Below are 24,035 nucleotides of genomic sequence, written 5' to 3' on the forward strand. Positions count from 1 at the left end.
CACCATTCCTCTTGAAGAAATCCATGTCGACGAGAAACTACAATTTATCGAAGAACCAATCGAAATCATGGATCGTGAAATTAAACGGCTCAAGCAGAGCAATATACCGATCGTTAAGGTTCGTTGGAATGCTCGAAGGGGTCCCGAGTTTACATGGGAACGGGAGGATCAGATGAAACAAAAATATCCACATTTGTTTCCCGATGACGCAAAATAGGTAAAATTTTAAAATTTCTGGACGAAATTTATTTAATGGGTAGGTACTGTAATGACCCGGACTTTTTCGATCAATTTATACTTATAAGATTAATATTTACATAAATTAAACCTTACCAACATGATAAGCAATCCAAATTATTGAAACTTATGTTTTCGAAAAGAGTTTTACACAACGTTTGACCGTCTAGTTTGACCGATGATATCACGAACTATATAATATATGATAATTATATGTTTGTGTATATATATGTATATATACATATTTAACATGATTTATGGATGTTTTAATATCTCATTTTGTATTAATAACAATAAGTTATAAGTATATTTTGAAACTACTAACTTAAGTTTTCAAAACGATAACCATACGTAACGTTATTTGACATAAATACTTATGACCTATAATGTTTATACATATATCGTATATATAATGTATTTAATCACTTTTTAAGGACTTAAATACATAAAACCATATAAGTATATTCACAAAAGATAGCTATATTTGAATTCTCATTCCGTTTTCACAAGATTTCTATACGTATATCTAGAGTATATGTACTCGTATCATACCTAGCTTCTATACGTATTTACTATTGGTAAATACACATCAAATCACCACCAACCAGCCCTTGTTCATGCCTTATGTATAAGGTAATTACTTTTGTATGATTGCTTGACTAAATACATAAAATTACAAACTAAAATTTTGTCTTGGTTCTCCCCATTCACGTTTTTTAAGAGCCATGGGGGATCATCATTTTGATTCATTTTTACTTCAATTCTCTAGCTAAAAACACACACACTTATGAGCCTTAAACCCCTTAACCATCTCAGCTCACAACCATGGAGATCTAGTTCCAAAAACATCACTTAATCATCATAAGAAAACCCTTACAAAAACACTTCAAGAATCCTTCCAAGAACACAAGTTTACTTCCAATCTTTCATCCAATTCCATCACTCTTTTGGTTCTAGGTTTTTACTCCTCTTTTACAGCAATCTTGTCCAAGTAACTTGAGGTAGTAACTTTGTTCATAACCTTATTCGATTCATATATATATATAGCTATCTTATTTTATGGTATAAAATTTTAACAACAAGAACATAGTTTGAATATTTTCAAACTTGTTTGCAAACTAAATAGATCCTTCTAACTTAACTTTTAAAATACTTCAAGACATGTAATATATCATAAATATATGCTAATTTAACAAGGTATAACTTGGTTTTTCAAAGAACACCTTAAAAACTGTTTTTACGACGTCGGAGTGCAACCGGGGGCGGTTTTGGGTTGGATAATTAAAAACTATTTTGAACCTTGAATTGGAGGTTTATTTTCTAGAAAAATAATATTTACTATGAATATGATAACACATAAAAATTTCATGATTTAACTCAAAGTATAAGTATTTTTAGAAAAATAATCATTTAATATTGTTTATATGATGGAAAATGATTAACTTCATAAGTTTCACCAAAGTTTGACCTATGACCTGTGATTTTGAATACAAACTAAGGTATTTACAGTTCATATTCTTAAAGAGGGACTCGATCCAAGGAAGTGGCAAGTTGAACCAACGAAAACGGAGTTGTAACGAAGAAACTATGACCAAAACAAGATCGGATATCCAAAACTAGTTTAGCCACGAAAATAATTGGAGAAAAATTAAATGAATCACATCTTTCTAAAATAACATGATATTTTATATATATGTACTCATAATTTAATTTTATATATTTCAGGACCACCCGTAAACAAGACGAGAAGATTAATCATAAGATCTCATGATTGTACGCAACACGTCATTTGACAACACCGGTACTTTATGTACGCAACACGTCATTTGACAATACCGGTACCGTGGGTCAAGATTAATCCCGACCAATACAAATACGATGGGGTTTTATTTATTTCGATGGGGGTTTTATTTATTAAACACCTAAATATGAACCATTAAAATTGAATTACTAACATCGGACTGCTAACTACGGACTAAGAAATTATTAAAACTATTAAAAGTATAATAAGTATATATATGTGACGATTGTTTAAAATGGAAATATATTGATAAACTATATATGGATAGGTTTGTGATATCAACCGGAGACCAAGTCAAAATATATATATCTTCAAGGCAAAAGTGAGTATATAGTCCCACTTTTAAACTCTAAATATTTCGGGATGAGAATACATGTATTTTATGTTTTACGTTATGGACACAAGTAACTGAAAAATATATTCTACGTTGAGTTGTACCACTGGCATACTTCCCTGTAGCTTGGTAACTGTTATTTACAGCGGTATTGTAAACGCGAATCCTGTTGATAGATCTATCGGGCCTGACAACCCCAACCGGACTGGACGACCAGTATTCAACAGTTGCATAGTACTTCGTTTCGTGACTACACTTGGTACGGTGTAGTAAGATTTCATAATAAAGGGAATATGCGACGTGATTAAATGTTAAGTATGGTTACCAAGTGCTCAACCACTTAGAATATTTTTATTAAAATGTTTACATATGAAATCTTGTGGTCTATATTTATACCGCTGCCGGCATTAAACCTATATCTCACCAACTTTATGTTGACGTTTTAAACATGTCTATTCTCAGGTGATAACTAAAAGCTTCCGCTGCAACATGTTGAATTTAAGCAAGATCTTGAGTATGCATATTTGTGTCAAAAATAAAACTGCATATCCGAGGAATTGTAATGTAAAATATGCTAGAAATCGTATTGTTATCATCACATGTAAAGTTTGTAAGTCTAAGATTATCGCTAAACGATAATCATCTTTATATTGTCTAAAGCTTGTATTAACATAAGAGTTATGGTTTGTAATGTAAAATAAATGCAGTTGTTCTTTTAAAAATGTCGCATATAGAGGTCAATACCTCGCAATGAAATCATACGTTATCTAACTCTTTCTTATGGTTAAGGATGGGTTTTGACAATTACCTTGTATTAGAATGATAACCTACTGTAAGAAACAAAGATTTCTTGAGGTTGGATGATCACCTTACAAGATTGGAAGTGAGCTAGCAAACTTGAAAGTATTCTTGATTTTATGAAACTAGAACTTTTGGAATTTATGAAGAACACTTAGAACTTGAAGATAGAACTTGAGAGAGATCAATTAGATGAAGAAAATTGAAGAATGAAAGTGTTTGTAGGTGTTTTTGGTCGTTGGTGTATTGGATTAGATATAAAGGATATGTTATTTTGTTTTCATGTAAATAAGTCATGAATGATTACTCATATTTTTGTAATTTTATGAGATATTTCATGCTAGTTGCCAAATGATGGTTCCCACATGTGTTAGGTGACTCACATGGGCTGCTAAGAGCTGATCATTGGAGTGTATATACCAATAGTACATACATCTAAAAGCTGTGTATTGTACGAGTACGAATACGGGTGCATACGAGTAGAATTGTTGATGAAACTGAACGAGGATGTAATTGTAAGCATTTTTGTTAAGTAGAAGTATTTTGATAAGTGTCTTGAAGTCTTTCAAAAGTGTATGAATACATATTAAAACACTACATGTTTATACATTTTAACTGAGTCGTTAAGTCATCGTTAGTCGTTACATGTAAATGTTGTTTTGAAACCTTTAGGTTAACGATCTTGTTAAATGTTGTTAACCCAATGTTTATAATATCAAAAGAGATTTTAAATTATTATATTATCATGATATTATGATGTACTAATAACTCTTAATATGATATATATACATTAAATGTCGTTACAACGATAATCGTTACATATATGTCTCGTTTCAAAATCATTAAGTTAGTAGTCTTGTTTTTACATATGTAGTTCATTGTTAATATAATTAATGATATATTTACTTATCATAATATCATGTTAACTATATATATAACCATATATATGTCATCATATAGTTTTTACAAGTTTTAACGTTCGTGAATCACCGGTCAACTTGGGTGGTCAATTGTCTATATGAAACCTATTTCAATTAATCAAGTCTTAACAAGTTTGATTGCTTAACATGTTGGAAACATTTAATCATGTAAATATCAATCTCAATTAATATATATAAACATGAAAAAGTTCGGGTCACTACAGTACCTACCCGTTAAATAAATTTCGTCCTGAAATTTTAAGCTGTTGAAGGTGTTGATGAATCTTCTGGAAATAGATGCGGGTATTTCTTCTTCATCTGATCTTCACGCTCCCAGGTGAACTCGGGTCCTCTACGAGCATTCCATCGAACCTTAACAATTGGTATCTTGTTTTGCTTAAGTCTTTTAACCTCACGATCCATTATTTCGACGGGTTCTTCGATGAATTGAAGTTTTTCGTTGATTTGGATTTCATCTAACGGAATAGTGAGATCTTCTTTAGCAAAACATTTCTCCAAATTCGAGACGTGGAAAGTGTTATGTACAGCCGCGAGTTGTTGAGGTAACTCAAGTCGGTAAGCTACTGGTCCGACAAGATCAATAATCTTGAATGGTCCAATATACCTTGGATTTAATTTCCCTCGTTTACCAAATCGAACAACGCCTTTCCAAGGTGCAACTTTAAGCATGACCATCTCTCCAATTTCAAATTCTATATCTTTTCTTTTAATGTCAGCGTAGCTCTTTTGTCGACTTTGGGCGGTTTTCAACCGTTGTTGAATTTGGATGATCTTCTCGGTAGTTTCTTGTATAATCTCCGGACCCGTAATCTGTCTATCCCCCACTTCACTCCAACAAATCGGAGACCTGCATTTTCTACCATAAAGTGCTTCAAACGGCGCCATCTCAATGCTTGAATGGTAGCTGTTGTTGTAGGAAAATTCTGCTAACGGTAGATGTCGATCCCAACTGTTTCCGAAATCAATAACACATGCTCGTAGCATGTCTTCAAGCGTTTGTATCGTCCTTTCGCTCTGCCCATCAGTTTGTGGATGATAGGCAGTACTTATGTCAAGACGAGTTCCTAATGCTTGCTGTAATGTCTGCCAGAATCTTGAAATAAATCTGCCATCCCTATCAGAGATAATAGAGATTGGTATTCCATGTCTGGAGACGACTTCCTTCAAATACAGTCGTGCTAACTTCTCCATCTTGTCATCTTCTCTTATTTGCAGGAAGTGTGCTGATTTGGTGAGACGATCAACTATTACCCAAATAGTATCAAAACCACTTGCAGTCCTTGGCAATTTAGTGATGAAATCCATGGTAATATTTTCCCATTTCCATTCCGGGATTTCGGGTTGTTGAAGTAGACCTGATGGTTTCTGATGCTCAGCTTTGACCTTAGAACACGTCAAACATTCTCCTACGTATTTAGCAACATCGGCTTTCATACCCGGCCACCAAAAATGTTTCTTGAGATCCTTGTACATCTTCCCCGTTCCAGGATGTATTGAGTATCTGGTTTTATGAGCTTCTCTAAGTACCATTTCTCTCATATCTCCAAATTTTGGTACCCAAATCCTTTCAGCCCTATACCGGGTTCCGTCTTCCCGAATATTAAGATGCTTCTCCGATCCTTTGGGTATTTCATCCTTTAAATTTCCCTCTTTTAAAACTCCTTGTTGTGAATCCTTTATTTGAGTAGTAATGTTATTATGAATCATTATATTCATAGATTTTACTCGAATGGGTTCTCTGTCCTTCCTGCTCAAGGCATCGGCTACCACATTTGCTTTCCCCGGGTGGTAACGAATCTCAAAGTCGTAATCATTCAATAATTCAATCCACCTACGCTGCCTCATATTCAGTTGTTTCTGATTAAATATGTGTTGAAGACTTTTGTGGTCGGTATATATAATACTTTTGACCCCATATAAGTAGTGCCTCCAAGTCTTTAATGCAAAAACAACCGCGCCTAATTCCAAATCATGCGTCGTATAATTTTGTTCGTGAATCTTCAATTGTCTAGACGCATAAGCAATCACCTTCGTTCGTTGCATTAATACAAAACCGAGAACTTGCTTTGATGCATCACAATAAATCACAAAATCATCATTCCCTTCAGGCAATGACAATATAGGTGCCGTAGTTAGCTTTTTCTTCAATAACTGAAACGCTTTCTCTTGTTCATCATTCCATTCAAATTTCTTCCCTTTATGCGTTAATGCAGTCAAGGGTTTTGCTATTCTGGAAAAGTCTTGGATGAACCTTCTGTAGTAACCAGCTAGTCCTAAAAACTGGCGTATGTGTTTCGGAGTTTTAGGGGTTTCCCACTTTTCAACAGTTTCTATCTTTGCCGGATCCACCTTAATACCTTCTTTGTTCACTATGTGACCGAGGAATTGAACTTCTTCCAACCAAAATGCACACTTTGAAAACTTAGCGTACAATTCTTCCTTCCTCAATACTTCTAACACCTTTCTCAAATGTTCACCGTGTTCTTGGTCATTCTTTGAGTAAATAAGTATGTCATCAATGAAAACAATGAAAAATTTGTCAAGGTATGGTCCACACACTCGGTTCATAAGGTCCATGAACACAGCTGGTGCATTAGTTAAACCAAATGGCATGACCATAAACTCGTAATGACCGTAACGTGTTCTGAAAGCAGTCTTTGGAATATCATCTTCTTTCACCCGCATTTGATGATACCCGGAACGTAAGTCAATCTTTGAATAAACAGACGAGCCTTGTAGTTGATCAAATAAGTCGTCGATTCTCGGTAGTGGGTAGCGGTTCTTGATGGTAAGTTTGTTCAACTCTCGGTAGTCGATACACAACCTGAATGTACCATCTTTCTTCTTGACAAACAAAACAGGAGCTCCCCACGGTGATGTGCTTGGTCGAATGAAACCACGCTCTAAAAGTTCTTGTAATTGGCTTTGCAGTTCTTTCATCTCGCTGGGTGCGAGTCTGTAAGGAGCACGAGCTATTGGTGCAGCTCCTGGTACAAGATCTATTTGAAATTCAACGGATCGATGTGGGGGTAATCCCGGTAATTCTTTCGGGAATACATCGGGAAATTCTTTTGCAATGGGAACATCATTGATGCTCTTTTCTTCAGTTTGTACTTTCTCGACGTGTGCTAGAACAGCATAGCAACCTTTTCTTATTAGTTTTTGTGCCTTCAAATTACTAATAAGATGTAGCTTCGTGTTGCCCTTTTCTCCGTACACCATTAAGGGTTTTCCTTTTTCTCGTATAATGCGAATTGCATTTTTGTAACAAATGATCTCTGCTTTCACTTCTTTCAACCAGTCCATACCGATTATCACATCAAAACTCCCTAACTCTACTGGTATCAAATCAATCTTAAATGTTTCGCTAACCAGTTTAATTTATCGATTCCGACATATATTATCTGCTGAAATTAATTTACCATTTGCTAATTCGAGTAAAAATTTACTATCCAAAGGCGTCAATGGACAACTTAATTTAGCACAAAAATCTCTACTCATATAGCTTCTATCCACACCCGAATCAAATAAAACGTAAGCAGATTTATTGTCAATAAGAAACGTACCCGTAACAAGCTCTGGGTCTTCTTGTGCCTCTGCCGCATTAATATTGAAAACTCTTCCGCGGCCTTGTCCATTAGTGTTCTCCTGGTTCGGGCAATTTCTAATAATGTGGCCCGGTTTTCCACATTTATAACAAACTACATTGGCATAACTTGCTCCGACACTACTTGCTCCGCCATTACTCGTTCCGACACCATTTGTTCCTTTCGTTCTATTAACCCCTGGTCCGTAGACCTCACACTTCGCCGCGCTATGACCATTTCTTTTACACTTGTTGCAAAATTTGGTGCAGAACCCCGAGTGATACTTTTCACACCTTTGGCATAGCTGCTTCTGATTGTTGTTGTTATTGCGGTTATTATTGTTGTTGGGATGATTGTTGTAGTTGCTGTTGTTGTTGTTGTTGTTGTTATTGTTGTTGTTGTTGTTGTTGGGCCGTTTATTGTAGTTGCGATTGATGTTACGATTGTTGGGATAATTGTTGCGATTATTGTTGTAATTGCTGTTGTTGTTGTATTGGTGATTCTTATCACCGTTTTCCTCCCACTTTCTTTTGACTTGCTTCACATTGGCCTCTTCAGCAGTCTGTTCTTTAATTCTTTCTTCAATCTGGTTTACTAGTTTGTGAGCCATTCTACATGCCTGTTGTATGGAGGCGGGCTCATGTGAACTTATATCTTCTTGGATTCTTTCCGGTAATCCTTTCACAAACGCGTCGATCTTCTCTTCCTCATCTTCGAATGCTCCCGGACACAATAGGCACAATTCTGTGAATCGTCTTTCGTACGTGGTAATATCAAATCCTTGGGTTCGTAACCCTCTAAGTTCTGTCTTGAGCTTATTGACCTCGGTTCTGGGACGGTACTTCTCGTTCATCAAGTGCTTGAATGCTGACCACGGTAGTGCGTACGCATCGTCTTGTCCCACTTGCTCTAGATAGGTATTCCACCATGTTAACGTAGAACCTGTGAAGGTATGCGTAGCGTACTTCACTTTGTCCTCTTCAGTACACTTACTTATGGCAAACACCGATTCGACCTTCTCGGTCCACCGTTTCAATCCGATCGGTCCTTCGGTTCCATCAAATTCCAAAGGTTTGCAGGCAGTAAATTCTTTGTAGGTGCATCCTACACGATTTCCTGTACTGCTAGATCCAAGGTTATTGTTGGTATGTAGCGCAGCCTGTACTGCGGCTATGTTTGAAGCTAGAAAAGTACGGAATTCCTCTTCATTCATATTCACGGTGTGTCGAGTAGTCGGTGCCATTTCCTTCAAAATAGTCAAATGGAACAAGTTAATCATACAGAATATTAAGAGTAGTTAATAGTATTTCGTAGCATAATATGAACTCATTTATAAAAGCTTTTTCTTCATATTAGCGTTTTATAAGTTTAAATTCAGGTAGTACCTACCCGTTAAGTTCATACTTAGTAGCTAATATACAATTCAACTACTACAATTCTATATGAAAAACTGATTATAATAATATTTCGCGTTCAAACTTTTACACAATATTTTACAAACTTACAATACCGCTTATTTTACATATAGCATGAAATATAGCACACAATAAATTTGATACAAGATGGTTGTGAAGATAATTCTAGCTAGTACACAAGTCGTTCAGCAAAGGCAATAAAGACACGTAATTCATACGTCCAGAAACAAGTCATGCATTCTGATTTTACTAGGATTACTTCCCATCCTTGGTCTTGTGGAACATAACCGTTATGGCCGTTGATAAGACAGCGTGTTGTAACGTCGTCAAAGGGACGAGGGTTACGTAATGTCCAACAGTCCCGTAACAATCTAAAAACCTCATTTCTTACCCCAATTACCGACTCCGTCACTTGTGGGAACGTTTTGTTTAATAGTTGTAGGCCGATGTTCTTGTTCTCACTTTGGTGAGAAGCGAACATTACTAATCCGTAAGCATAACATGCTTCTTTATGTTGCATGTTAGCCGCTTTTTCTAAATCACGAAGTCCAATATTCGGATATATTGAGTCAAAATAATTTCTTAACCCATTGCGTAGAATAGCATTTGGGTTCCCCGCAATATATGCGTCAAAGTAAACACATCGTAACTTATGAATTTCCCAATGTGATATCCCCCATCTTTCGAACGAAAGCCTTTTATAAACCAAGGCATTCTTGGAACGTTCTTCGAATGTCTTACAAACTGATCTCGCCTTAAATAGTTGTGCCGAAGAATTCTGACCGACTCTAGACAAGATTTCATCAATCATGTCTCCGGGTAGGTCTCTTAAAATATTGGGTTGTCTATCCATTTTGTGCTTTTATACTGTAAAATACACAAGAGTTAGATTCATAAAAAAAATACTTATTAATACAAGCAATTTTTACATATATCATAAAGCATAAGCACACTATATTACTTATATTACACCACACGAATACAACTATCTTATTCCGACTCACTTGTTTCTTCTTCTTCGGTTTTGGTTCGTTTTGCCAAGTTTCTAGGGATATATGATGTTCCCCTAATACGAGCCGTCGTTATCCACATTGGTTTAGAAAAACCTGGTGGTTTAGAGGTTCCCGGGTCATTGTTACAACTTAAGGACTTCGGGGGTTGACGATACATATAAAGTTCATCGGGGTTGGAATTAGATTTCTCTATTTTTATGCCCTTTCCCTTATTATTTTCTTTTGCCTTTTTAAATTCAGTTGGGGTAATTTCTATAACATCATCGGAATTCTCGTCGGAATCCGATTCATCGGAGAATTGGTAATCCTCCTAATATTTTGCTTCCTTGGCGGAAACACCATTGACCATAATTAACCTTGGTCGGTTGGTTGAGGATTTTCTTTTACTTAACCGTTTTATTATTTCCCCCACCGGTTCTATTTCGTCATCCGGTTCCGATTCTTCTTCCGGTTCCGATTCTTCTTCCGGTTCCGACTCTTCTTCCGGTTCCTCTTCGGGAACTTGTGAATCAGTCCACGAATCATTCCAATTTACATTTGACTCTTCATTATTATTAGGTGAGTCAATGGGACTTGTTCTAGAGGTAGACATCTATCACATAATATCAAACACGTTAAGAGATTAATATATCACATAATATTCACATGTTAAAAATATATAGTTTCCAACAAAATTTGTTAAGCAATCATTTTTCAAGTAAACACGGTCGAAGTCCAGACTCACTAATGCATCCTAACAAACTCGATAAGACACACTAATGCAAAATTCTGGTTCTCTAAGACCAACGCTCGGATACCAACTGAAATGTCCCGTTCTTATTGATTAAAAACATTCCATATTAATTGATTTCGTTGCGAGGTTTTGACCTCTATATGAGACGTTTTTCAAAGACTGCATTCATTTTAAAACAAACCATAACCTTTATTTCATCAATAAAGGTTTAAAAAGCTTTACGTAGATTATCAAATAATGATAATCTAAAATATCCTATTTACACACGACCATTACATAATGGTTTAAGTTATGGTTGGAATAGATTTGTTACCAATTTTCACGTAGCTAAAATGAGAAAAATTATCCAATCTTGTTTTACCCATAACTTCTTCATTTTAAATCTGTTTTGAGTGAATCAAATTGCTATGGTTTCATATTGAACTATATTTTATGAATCTAAACAGAAAAAGTATAGGTTTATAGTCGGAAAAATAAGTTACAAGTCGTTTTTGTAAAGGTAGTCATTTCAGTCGAAAGAACGACGTCTAGATGACCATTTTAGAAAACATACTTCCACTTTGAGTTTAACCATAATTTTTGGATATAGTTTCATGTTCATAATAAAAATCATTTTCTCAGAATAACAAATTTTAAATCAAAGTTTATCATAGTTTTTAATTAACTAACCCAAAACAGCCCGCGGTGTTACTACGACGGCGTAAATCCGGTTTTACGGTGTTTTTCGTGTTTCCAGGTTTTAAATCATTAAGTTAACATATCATATAGATATAGAACATCTGTTTAGTTGATTTTAAAAGTCAAGTTAGAAGGATTAACTTTTGTTTGCGAACAAGTTTAGAATTAACTAAACTATGTTCTAGTGATTACAAGTTTAAACCTTCGAATAAGATAGCTTTATATGTATGAATCGAATGATGTTATGAACATCATTACTACCTTAAGTTCCTTGGATAAACCTACTGGAAAAGAGAAAAATGGATCTAGCTTCAATGGATCCTTGGATGGCTCGAAGTTCTTGAAGCAGAATCTTGACACGAAAACAAGTTCAAGTAAGATCATCACTTGAAATAAGATTGTTATAGTTATAGAAATTGAACCAAAGTTTGAATATGATTATTACCTTGTATTAGAATGATAAACTACTATAAGAAACAAAGATTTCGTGAGGTTGGATGATCACCTTACAAGATTGGAAGTGAGCTAGCAAACTTGAAAGTATTCTTGATTTTATGAAACTAGAACTTTTGGAATTTATGAAGAACACTTAGAACTTGAAGATAGAACTTGAGAGAGATCAATTAGATGAAGAAAATTGAAGAATGAAAGTGTTTGTAGGTGTTTTTGGTCGTTGGTGTATGGATTAGATATAAAGGATATGTTATTTTGTTTTCATGTAAATAAGTCATGAATGATTACTCATATTTTTGTAATTTTATGAGATATTTCATGCTAGTTGCCAAATGATGGTTCCCACATGTGTTAGGTGACTCACATGGGCTGCTAAGAGCTGATCATTGGAGTGTATATACCAATAGTACATACATCTAAAAGCTGTGTATTGTACGAGTACGAATACGGGTGCATACGAGTAGAATTGTTGATGAAACTGAACGAGGATGTAATTGTAAGCATTTTTGTTAAGTAGAAGTATTTTGATAAGTGTCTTGAAGTCTTTCAAAAGTGTATGAATACATATTAAAACACTACATGTATATACATTTTAACTGAGTCGTTAAGTCATCGTTAGTCGTTACATGTAAATGTTGTTTTGAAACCTTTAGGTTAACGATCTTGTTAAATGTTGTTAACCCAATGTTTATAATATCAAAAGAGATGTTAAATTATTATATTATCATGATATTATGATGTACTAATATCTCTTAATATGATATATATACATTAAATGTCGATACAACGATAATCATTACATATATGTCTCGTTTCAAAATCATTAAGTTAGTAGTCTTGTTTTTACATATGTAGTTCATTGTTAATATAATTAATGATATGTTTACTTATCATAATATCATGTTAACTATATATATAACCATATATATGTCATCATATAGTTTTTACAAGTTTTAACGTTCGTGAATCACCGGTCAACTTGGGTGGTCAATTGTCTATATGAAACCTATTTCAATTAATCAAGTCTTAACAAGTTTGATTGCTTAACATGTTGGAAACATTTAATCATGTAAATATCAATCTCAATTAATATATATAAACATGGAAAAGTTCGGTTCACTACACCATGCTTGTATGATATTGTGTAAAAACTGCATTCAAGAAACTTATTTTGTTGTAACATCTTTGTATTGTAAACCATTATGTAATGGTCGTGTGTAAACAGGATATTTTAGATTATCATTATTTGATAATCTACGTAAAGCTTTTTAAACCTTTATTGATGAAATAAAGGTTATGGTTTGTTTTAAAATGAATGCAGTCTTTGAAAAACGTCTCATATAGAGGTCAAAACCTCGCAACGAAATCAATTAATATGGAACGTTTTTAATCAATAAGAATGGGACATTTCATGAATGCCATGAAATGTAAATTGTAAGTGTATAGTTGTAATGTATGTTTCATTACCTTCAAAACGGCATATCATATGTGTGAATCGGATTCCCGAAACTTAAAATGCATTTGATGAACTTGAAACTTTGAAAATAAACCTTTAATGATCACTTGACGAGATTTCGATTATTGTAATTGATATTTTTTTGCTTGGTGAAAAGTAGTTAGTTGTATTCCTTGTCAAAAGAGCTTTCCAACGATATAAGATACGAGTTCTAAGTGTTAGCGGTTTGTGATTTATGCTTGAAAGAGTTTTGAATTGAGACTTGGACATTTGAGACTGACCAGGTACCAGCACACGTTAAATGCCGCGGCGCGGCAGTCTTGGGTCGCGGCGCGACCTAAGGCGTGTCTAGGTTCTGACCTACTTGTCAATTATACGAAAAAATGTGTGGCACGCTATGGACCTCCGATTCACATGAAACTTATTCCAACATGCTTATATATGAATAATTAGCACAGAAAAATAGTTCGGGACCCGACCCGAACGTGTTGACTTTTTGTTGACCTTGACCGACCAAAGTTTGACTTTTTGTCAAACTTAACCAAACGTTTACGCAATCGTTCTAATCTTCTTTTATACATGATTCTTGCATGAAACTTGACAACGTGATTCACATGCTATACTATTCGAGTCGTAACGAGCCATAGGACTAATTGAACACATTTCACCCGACCTTGTGTCGTAACCGGTTAATTGATACAACTTACTTATTTAGGTCAAGGCTAAGCAACTTTCATGCACACGTTTACTTTGTGAAGTACTTTTATACTCGTGCACTCGAGGTGAGATCATAGTCCCATCTTTCAAATAACTTTTATGCTTTAAACTATGGGATGAGAAACATATACGTATCATGCTATTACACTTTGAACACAAGTACGAAAACGAACATTCCACGTACGGGTTTGAACAAAAAGCCTCAATTCAATTATCATTAGTTACACTTGCAGGGTGTAAACGTGAACTTATATTATGTGATCACATGGGCTTGACGAGCTTCATTCGGACGGTTCGCTACCGTTAGCGGATGAAATATATTTTCGGGTCTAGTGTATGTTCTAACACTACGCAAAGGGTGCAAAACAGTTAAGTTTGATAATTGGGTGCCCGGGATACAAACAACAACTTTGGAATGCAAATGATTTTGATAATCATCTTATACTAAATCTTGTGGTTCAAATACAACGTTTACTAAAACACCTATGATTTCACCAACGTTTTTCGTTGACAGTTTTCTATATGTTTCTCAGGTTCATACTTGGCTATTTGATACATGCTTCCGCGTACACTCATACTTGCTTGGGGTCAAGCATACATGCATATATACGCTAGTGATAGCACCTTTGGATTTAAACATAATGTTTGCATACTTACGCTATTTATAGCAACCGTGATTTTAAACTAATTATGTCGCAAGTTATTTCATTTATACTTTATACCTTTGTAAACTTAAACTTGTTGTCGAACGGTTTTGTAAACTAAACTTTGTAAGTCTTATACGTTTCAAATGAATGCGACATAATTTTGGTCAAACGCGTCTCATATAGGGACTATGACCACGCAACGGGACCTAAGTTAGCGGCGCCGTCAATGACGATTTTGTCGGGTCGCCACAATTTCTCCACGTGGAACGACTGGAAGTCAGCCCAAAAGATACGTATTTCGTTTGTGGTTTGCAAACACCATATAAAATTGAAAGGCGTGGTTTTCTCTTTGCTGTATTCTCTTTGCTGTGTTCTTTTTTTACCTTACAAGTTCAATTTGAACACATTTCTCTTTTTGATTATTTCCTAACAACTTTAACAAATGTCCCTTTTTTCTATAACTAAAAAACCTACAACTAGCCGTCTCCACAATTTTAGGGGGCGATTTTTTGTTAATCGTTCTTTAATCGTGTTTATACTAAGTCATCTGTAATCGTAAGGTGTTCCCATCAATCTTTCTTCCTCATGGGGAAGGATTCTGGAGGGGAAAAAAAGAAACCGGGTACCAAGACGACGACTAGGGTTTTACGAAGCAGAACTATCGAAGGGAATGAGTCGGCACAAGAGAGTGATGATTCGAATCGATCGGTGAATCAGGAATCGGACGCTGAGCAACATCTGAAAGAACAACAACTGGATCCGCTTTCTGGCTTGCCAATCTTGTTGAATGATAGTCAACATAATGGTGACAATTTGTATAAGGTACTTAGTGATAATTATTCTTATATGTTAGAAAAAGATGTTCATGAGCATGATGCTACTGATGGTGTACGTAATGAATTTCCACCATTGCATAGCTCCCTAAAGGAAAAAGTAGACACACCCAAATCTCTTGCTAGTACAGGTATGAACAATAACAACAAAGATGACAAGATAAATACGACTAGTGTCTCATGTGATGATTATCTTGATGGTGGTTGTCCCGAGTCTCCGCGTGATGGTTTACATGGGCCTGTAGAGCCTCCTATTGCGGTTGAAAAGGTCAATTTTACATCTTCTTATTTGGGTGCCGTCAATGGTAATGAAAACAAGAAGACTGTAAATTTTAGGTTTATAAGGCCCTCGGTTGCTTTAGATGATGGTATTGATGTTGAGTTGCCGTTAGAGTCTGTTCTAGAAGTGAATGAAAGGTACAATAATACTCTTTATGGGTATTTTCTTGATAAACGAGTAGCATATCCGGTTGTTAAAAATTATGTAACGAATGTATGGAAGAAATTTGGTCTGGAAAAAATAATGATGAATTCTAAGGGTTTTTTCTTCTTTAAGTTTGCTACGGAAACTGGATTACAAGGAGTGCTAGAATCAGGCCCATGGATTATTCGTTCAATCCCTATTATTCTGAATGCATGGTCTCCTGATGTTCCATTAACAAAGGAGGATTTAACGCGTGTTCCGGTTTGGGTGAAAATCCATGATATTCCTCTTGCAGGCTTTGCGGAAACCGGGTTGAGTGTCATAGCATCGAATATTGGTTCTCCGATGAGACTGGACTCATACACGAGCACAATGTGTCTTGAGTCGTGGGGTAGGCCTAGCTTTGCTCGAGCATTAATTGAAGTATCGTCGGATAAGGAGCTTAAGGATAATATTAAACTGGCGATTCCGAGTGTTGACGGGAAGAGTAAAACCGTTTGAACTTTAAAGATTGAATATGAATGGAAACCCCCGCGGTGTAAATGTTGTGCAATATTTGGGCACAAGGATTCTGAGTGTCCTAAAAAGGTGACAATTACCGAGGGTAATCAGTCTACAGATGAAAATGGGTTTGAAAGAGTTGGCAAGAAAGTGGCTAAAGAGGTGTCCAAGGATAATAACAAACAGAGGGTTAGTTTTGGTGTAGGCAAGCCAAAGCAGAAATTGGTTTATAGACCGAAGAAAAATATTGATTCTACTAATGTCTTGCCGAAGGTTGCTACTAATGACAAGAGAAATTCGGAAGTTGGGACCAGTAAGGGTCCACAAGTGAAAATTCGTAACTCGTTCGAAGCCCTGAATAAAGAAGCATATAATCTTATTGATGAAGAGAGCGATGTTGAATCTGATAGCCGAGTTTATGGCAGCAAAAGTGTCTAAAGAAAGAACTACGTTTGGCATGAAATCGGGATGGTTATAGGTTGTGGTTTTGGGTTAGGCGGGTGGTAGGTGTTTTGGTTCTGCTAGTTCCTTTTGTAAGTAGGTTTTAGCTTGGTTTTTTGGTTGTTTGTGAGGCCGCAAGGTGCGCTTGGGGTCGTTGTCCTTATTTGTATCTTTTATTATTATTTTTAATAATATTTACCGGGTAAAACCCTTTACCAAAAAAAAAAAAAAAAAAAAACTACAAAGACTTTCATCTGAAAAGAGACATAGCACAAACCATTTACCTATCTATTCCTTTTTTTTAAAGGCAAACACACACGCTCAACACGATTTTTTTACATGGATATATACATAATGTCCATCCCAGGACCTGGACCCATGACCTCAAGATCAGAACGGCACCTCAATACCGCTAGGCCATTGACCCTTTGGTCACCTATCTATTCCTTTTACATTAATGCCCAAGACTCTTACATGATTCCACCAACAAACCATACAAAGTATATACATTTACCAACTCCGGCAAAATATGATATATGATAATCATAATAAAAGAGGTTTTTGATTAAATCAAAGTCACAATGAGATAATTTATACAATGGTCATGCAAAATCCATAAAAACAGCATATTAACATCTACAAATATTAAAAACAGAGTGGCAGTCAATACATATGTTGAAACAAATGAATATCATTATCAATCGACGTATCAATTAACGAGCAAAAGAAACCAAAAGTCTAATAAATTAGTTGGATTCGTAAACACTAACAAAATTTGGTTCTTTAAACCTAGAGCAAGTCACAATACACCATAGGATTGCAATTATTAACCAAAACGATTTATTAATTTAGAAATGTGTACGAGCTGATGAAGAGCAACAAAATCTGATAAGACCATTAAGTGTTTCCATACAAGGTCGTAAATTAACAATCCGATCGTATAAATCTGAATAAAATAAAATAATCCGTACAATTATATACAAAAATGATCAGAAATAAAAGCGACAGACCTTGATATGATGCAAGAGCGAGAAACTGAGATATAAAGGATTAGATCTCTGGAAGAATCGGATGTAGAATCAGCTCCGACGCAACCGTTGATTGGATTGCGAGACATGATGGCCGGAGCTGACGACCACCACGACGAAAGAGACGAGCATCTCCGCCCGGCGACTCGCAACATGTTTGTTGATTTCAGAGCGTAAATGATTTCAAATTTGGGGTTTCTGGGAAAGGGGGAAAATGTGTACTTTTGGTGATGTAGCCACGAGTGTCAGATTTGAGGGTTAAATTTGTGAATAGGTGATGTGGTAAAATATTATTAGTAGTTGAGTATATCACTATATCACTATCACTATCACTATCCCTATCACTATCCCTATCCCTATATCACTATCACTATCCCTATATACATTAAAAGAGAATCTCGATTAGCTAATAAATGTTTTCAAAACTCCCTTAATTACCATTAAATTAAAAAATTACATTATATTATAATATCCATTAATATTAACTAATAAAACACACATCCTAAAATACCCTTAACTCTAAAACACGGTAGAAAATTAACAAAGTAAGCTCACGAATTTCATTCACTGCACTCAGAGAAAAAAAAAAAAAAAAAACCCTAACTTCCTCCTCCAAATTATCTACGCTTATCAAATCATCATAAAAAAAAGCTATTACTAGAACTCGAATTGAAAGCCGCTATACTGTAGTAAACGATAAACAATTTATCCTTGATATGTTTTAGTGCCACGGTTTAATCATCAATCAAATTTTCATACAAAATAGAGGTACTACAGTATATTCTTATAATTTACATCTATTTTGTTTTATATTTAATCAATCGCTTTTTGTGTTAATTAGTTTATGTATGCGTTGGGAATAAATTATTTATAATACTGAAGCATCAAAAGTTATGAATCAGATGTTGGCCCTGAATTCGGGATGAAGATGGGAGAATTTAAACATGTTGAAGATAAACGGTCTTGGTAATCTCAAGCTCAATTCAGTCCCAAAGTTTAATCATCAAATCGTCATCCAACTTTTTGTTATGTTGAGTTCCAGATTAACAGGTATAGTTTACATTTATTATATTTATTTATATATTTAATATAAATACATATTTTAAGCTGCAATAGATCCCGATCACTTCAAGTAGATGATCTTGGGCTTGACTGAATCTCGAAAGCTTCTATCGGTAAGTGCTAACTCTGTTTGCTTTCTTTCAAAAGCTTGTGGTTGTGTATTTGGATTATTATTTCCAATAAAAATAACAATCGATGGAAGACCACATCGATGCATAGGAGTTCTTCAGATTGGAAATTTATCAAACTGGTAAGTTTAAGTAATTTTAATTTTTGGAAGATTTCCACTCATTTTAATCTCCAATTACGACTACACCTCTTATAAATTTTTGAATAGGGTTCCTAAATAGGATCGTATTTCGATGACGGCACCACTCGCTCGCCTCACTATTCTATCTCAGATAATTATACTTTTTACATTTATGTATACATTTGGTGTTTAATTTAATACTTAATGCTTATAATCGTTATTGATTTCGACTGAAGCTATAATTTGAAATTGGATGGTTATGCTGATTCTCGAGACTGCGGGCTTATAAAATGGAGTTTGATTTGTCCTTAATTGTTTCAATCGTTGATTTTGATTTGAATTGTTGTTCAAGGTATGCATTCTGATGTAGCACTGTTGAGCAGGCCATGCATATCGACGGAAGCAATGCGTATTGTTAATGAAGAGGGTTTCAGGGCTTATTAGAAAGGAAATTTCGTTACTATTGCTCATCGACTTCCGTATACGGCTGTTAACTTTTACGATTATGAGCAGTAAAAAAAAGTGAATCAATTATATCTCGTGGTTAGGGTTTTGTATGATGTAGTATCGCATGTTAACTTTTTTTGTTCATTATGTGCAGCTGCATATGATTGTGTGCACTTTATTGGTGGTGGAATGTCTTGGATTACAGCTGCTACAGCCACCTATCCTTTGGATCTTATCAGGACTTGTCTTTGGATATTACCCGCCCTACCAATGTAAAGAATTATACATTTCGTTAGTATAAGATGCAAATGGTGATGTAAAAAATTAAACAGTTCATTAGAAGGGAGAAATGGAAACCAAGTGCAGTTATCTGAGATCCGTCAGTTTTGCGTCAACGCTCGTCAAACTTTTCTTTCTCAACCTATTCTTCTCAACCTTCGTGCCCCATCAGAATATGTGGTAAGATTTCGGATTTAGTTTTTTTTTTTTTTTTTTTGTTAGAAATATGATCGTGATCTGAATTAAGGCTAGTCGTGATTTGGGTCCTTTTATTTAAGTGTTTGTGCTTAGAAATTTATTTGGTATGTTTGACAGTGAAGGGAAGAATCCAAAGAGTTTGATATTGAGTGACCTGTATTACCACATACAAGGCGAATACGAAGGTCGTAAGATTGAACATAAGTTATTCAAAGAACTATTCCAATTTCTGATCGAATCCAACTTTCTAGAAACTTACCAGAATAAGGATGTTGGTGACGTGTCAATTCATGCTAAGGATATCTTATTATTCGACTACACGCGTCTAGAAAAGGATTTAGGAATAGATTCATGGCTTACCTCAGATTGGGAAGGCTTAATAACAGTTGCAAAAACTATGTTGTCTCAGTTGAAAAACGTGAACTCTATGATGTTGCTCGGTAACTCAAAAACTTTAGCTTTGAAGGCGTTGTCAACACTGTTGCCTTTGTATGATGAAGATGTAAGTTATCATGATCTTAATTGCTCTTCAACTTACGTTCTATGTGTGAACATTTTTACTAAACTTTGTTACTGAATAGAGGTAGCCATTTAAACCCATTTGCTTATGAATTGGTTAATTTGAGTTACATTTCTATCTCAAAAAGGTCTACTGGACCTGGTAAACTTTGTAGCCAGAGGGGGAAACAGTCAATTAGATTATTATTATTATTGTAATATTTTTCCTGTAACCATTATTAACACTTTACTTGTTTTGAAAATTTGGCTACAGCAAGTGTTTGTGGGTCAACCCTGCCTGCTTTTTCCCATACTAAAATTGACCCGTTTAACCCAAATTGGTTTGACTTGTTTCCCAACCCGACTTTGACTCCTTGTTCTAAAGACTTTATCTGTAACTTTATTTAACATGATTTTTTTTCTCTATGGAAGGCTACAATTGGTGGAGAACTTTCGGAGCAACAGATTAGTGAATTCATCGAATTTATATGTCGATCGTTACATGAATCCACAGATTCATTAGTCTCGTCCACTTATGCTCGCAAGGACGCCCTTAATATCCTCACAGCTCAATCCGAATTACTTCACCATTATATCGTATTTGTACAGAGAAAACTATCTGTACCCTCTTCCATACTCATGATAAAAACCATTACTTCCATTATAAAAACATTAAAAGACTTGAACGTGTCATCAGTTGATCTTAAGCAAGGGTTGTTTTTTTATTTATATCCCATTTTGTATTCATACGAAGTTTAATTTAATTGTTTCTCATTATGAATATTTTTGTTTATTTGATGGTCATCAGGATAATTAATTCGTTTAGAAGGAAATACATTACTAGCTTGTGAAATTCGAGCACAAGATGAGTGAAAATAAGGTATTTCTTTAAAGCATTCGAACCACACTCATATTTCTCTGTACATAACATTCATGTAGTGTAAATTAACAAAACCAGCATTTGGTGTTTTAGAATAAGGGCTTAATTAGATTAGATATAGCTAATAGCTATATACAGTTCATCATTGTTGACTTTTAAGAAAGTCAGCAGGAAGAGGTCGGGGGAGATACTTATGTATTCTTTAGATCAAATTGAAAGTTCAGATAGCCTTGGGATGATCAAGTGAACGAATCTGGAGAGTTATAGTATCTAATTCTATCGTTGACTCCATTGATCATTATTTTGACGTTTAATCGAGTAGTCAAAGATGGAGAGTTTCTTATATATATGTGTTGTGAGATTGACATAAGTGTTTTCGAAGCTTAGTTTTATGGTTTAGGATTAATCTCTAATGTTAAAGTTTGGTTTATTTCAAGGTACGAATGGATTTACACTTAAATTTTTGTTAGAAAATAAGGTTCCTGTTCATCATGATTTATATGGAATATAGTGAGTTTTAGAGCTTGTAATCAATAATCAATTTATGGTGATTTAGTAGTTATCAGTTAAAAGATTGATCCGTGAAATTCAGTTTCATTCAAAGATTACATCAATTTCTGGAAATCACCTTCATCACTCTATTCTTGCGTCTTCCACCGAAAACTAAACAATAACTCACTTTTGATCCCAAATCAATAATTTCGGTTAAGAAAGAGACGCAATACCAGCAGAAAATCACGATTAGCATGCTAATGAGATGTTAGGAATATAAATTCTAACCTCGGATGCCTTTTGAAGCACAATAATCAATGGTGCAGGATTAGACATGATCTATGTAGACGTGTTCAAAAACACGTCAAAAAGATTATTTAGACATGTTTTTGAACACGTCTACTCAGAGGCGGAGCTAGTAGGGAGGCTTGTGGGTGCTCAGCCACCCTCAACTGTGGAGGATTAGTCGGTATCTCAGTGTGTTTTTATAGTAAAAGCTTTGAGATATAGATCGATTTGCAAATGCTTTTAAAAGTTGCAGGTGGCTTTGAGATGTAAGTTTGGGGATGAAAGTTAGGAGAGATGTAACTTTTGTCCGTTTGTATTATTTTTTCGTTTATGACCCTTCAACTAGTATTATATATTCGATTTTAGCCCATCAATTTACATATATGTCATTTAAAATTCAGTTTAAATTTAAATAGATGTATAAGTAAATAAGAGATAGATACGGGTTATATATATTATCAAAAATTACAAATATTCCATTCTTAGCTTTATTTACTAAACAATGTACCTGTACAAAATGATTATTATTTGTAAAATATTAAATAAATAAATTATAAAATAAGTTGAAAGTAGAGGTTAAGTTTGTCTCAAAAACTGTCATATGTCATCAGTATACTATGTAATTTTTGTACACATTCTAAATTTTTATACAACGTCGTATAGAATTTTTGTTGTTTCAATAACTCGAGCCCCCCTCAACAACAATTCCTAGCTCCGCCTCTGCGTCTACTTAACTTTTTCTGTAGTAGTGAGAGTTATTATTATTAGTTTTAGAATTATTATTCAGTTATCAATTTGATTTCTAAATTAAACTAATTGAACTCGGATTTCCTTGTGTTTATTGGCAGTAATGGCCACTTCTTATTCGAGGGGTTGCATCGTAAGAGGAGTGTATCTTGATGTACATAAATTGCCCAAAAGGGCAAGAACAGAACGTGATCCCCAAACGTGTCAATATGGGTGGTTTTTTTATTTATATTTTTAAACATTTGAAATCTTATATTATTTATTTGTGTTATCATTGAAAGTAACTCATTACAATATGTAGGGTTTTGGGTTTAGATTTAGGGTTTAGGGTTTAGGTTTAGGGTTTAGATTCTAGGGTTTGGGGTTTATATTTTAGGGCTTAGGGTTAGGGTTTAGAGTTTTTAGGGTTTAGGTTAGGGTTCAGGGTTTAGCGTTTAGATTTAGGGTGTAGGATTTAGAGTTTAGGTTTACGGTTTAGATTTAGTGTTTAGGGTTTAGATTTTAGGGTTTAGAGTGTAGGGTTTTGCGTTTAGATTTAGGGTTTATGGTTTAGATTCTAAGGTGCAGGGTTTTGGGTTTAGATTTAGGGTTTAGGATTTGGGTTAGGGTTTAGGGTTTAGATTCTAGGGTTTTGGGTTTAGAGTTTAGAGTTTATGGTTAGGGTTTATATTTATTGGAGTAATTGTTCCTTTAAATTGGTAACATATCTTACTTGTGTTTATTCGATCATGCGACTAAAGTTTTTAAATTGTATTATTTGCTTACAATCTTTGTGCATTTGTTTAATTGTTCTTAAACGTAAAATAGTTGATTTCCTGAACTCCGGAGGATAACATCAACAACAATTATAATATGGG

At 34.7% G+C, this 24,035-nt stretch overlaps 2 protein-coding genes across 4 annotated transcripts in view; one reads left to right on the forward strand and one right to left on the reverse strand.

Annotated features, from left to right (window-relative positions):
- The window catches only part of LOC139858414 (cytochrome b-c1 complex subunit Rieske-4, mitochondrial-like), a 53,087-nt gene extending 34,895 nt beyond the window's left edge, over positions 1 to 18,192 (reverse strand). Inside the window, exon 1 of the mRNA XM_071847266.1 lies at positions 18,046 to 18,192. Coding sequence (XP_071703367.1) covers positions 18,046 to 18,192 — 147 coding nt within the window. The remainder of the gene's footprint in view (positions 1 to 18,045) is intronic.
- A 1,412-nt stretch (positions 18,193 to 19,604) lies between these two features.
- On the forward strand, positions 19,605 to 21,652 carry LOC139858002 (uncharacterized). 3 transcript variants are annotated; one of them, XM_071846858.1, is made up of 4 exons: positions 19,605 to 20,255; positions 20,391 to 20,775; positions 21,204 to 21,484; positions 21,580 to 21,652. In XM_071846858.1, exons 1-4 carry the CDS (start codon positions 20,146 to 20,148, stop codon positions 21,620 to 21,622), a joined length of 819 nt encoding a protein of 272 aa, XP_071702959.1. In that variant the 5' UTR covers positions 19,605 to 20,145; the 3' UTR covers positions 21,623 to 21,652. The 3 variants fall into 3 exon arrangements, with proteins under 3 accessions (XP_071702959.1, XP_071702960.1, XP_071702958.1); XM_071846859.1 differs by having other exon boundaries at positions 21,204 to 21,458; positions 21,580 to 21,635; XM_071846857.1 differs by lacking the exon at positions 21,580 to 21,652 and having other exon boundaries at positions 21,204 to 21,545.
- Positions 21,653 to 24,035: the final 2,383 nt, after the last annotated feature.

The sequence above is a fragment of the Rutidosis leptorrhynchoides genome, chromosome 7, assembly GCF_046630445.1.
Source record: "Rutidosis leptorrhynchoides isolate AG116_Rl617_1_P2 chromosome 7, CSIRO_AGI_Rlap_v1, whole genome shotgun sequence".
In the NCBI taxonomy this organism is placed as follows: Eukaryota; Viridiplantae; Streptophyta; class Magnoliopsida; order Asterales; family Asteraceae; genus Rutidosis; species Rutidosis leptorrhynchoides.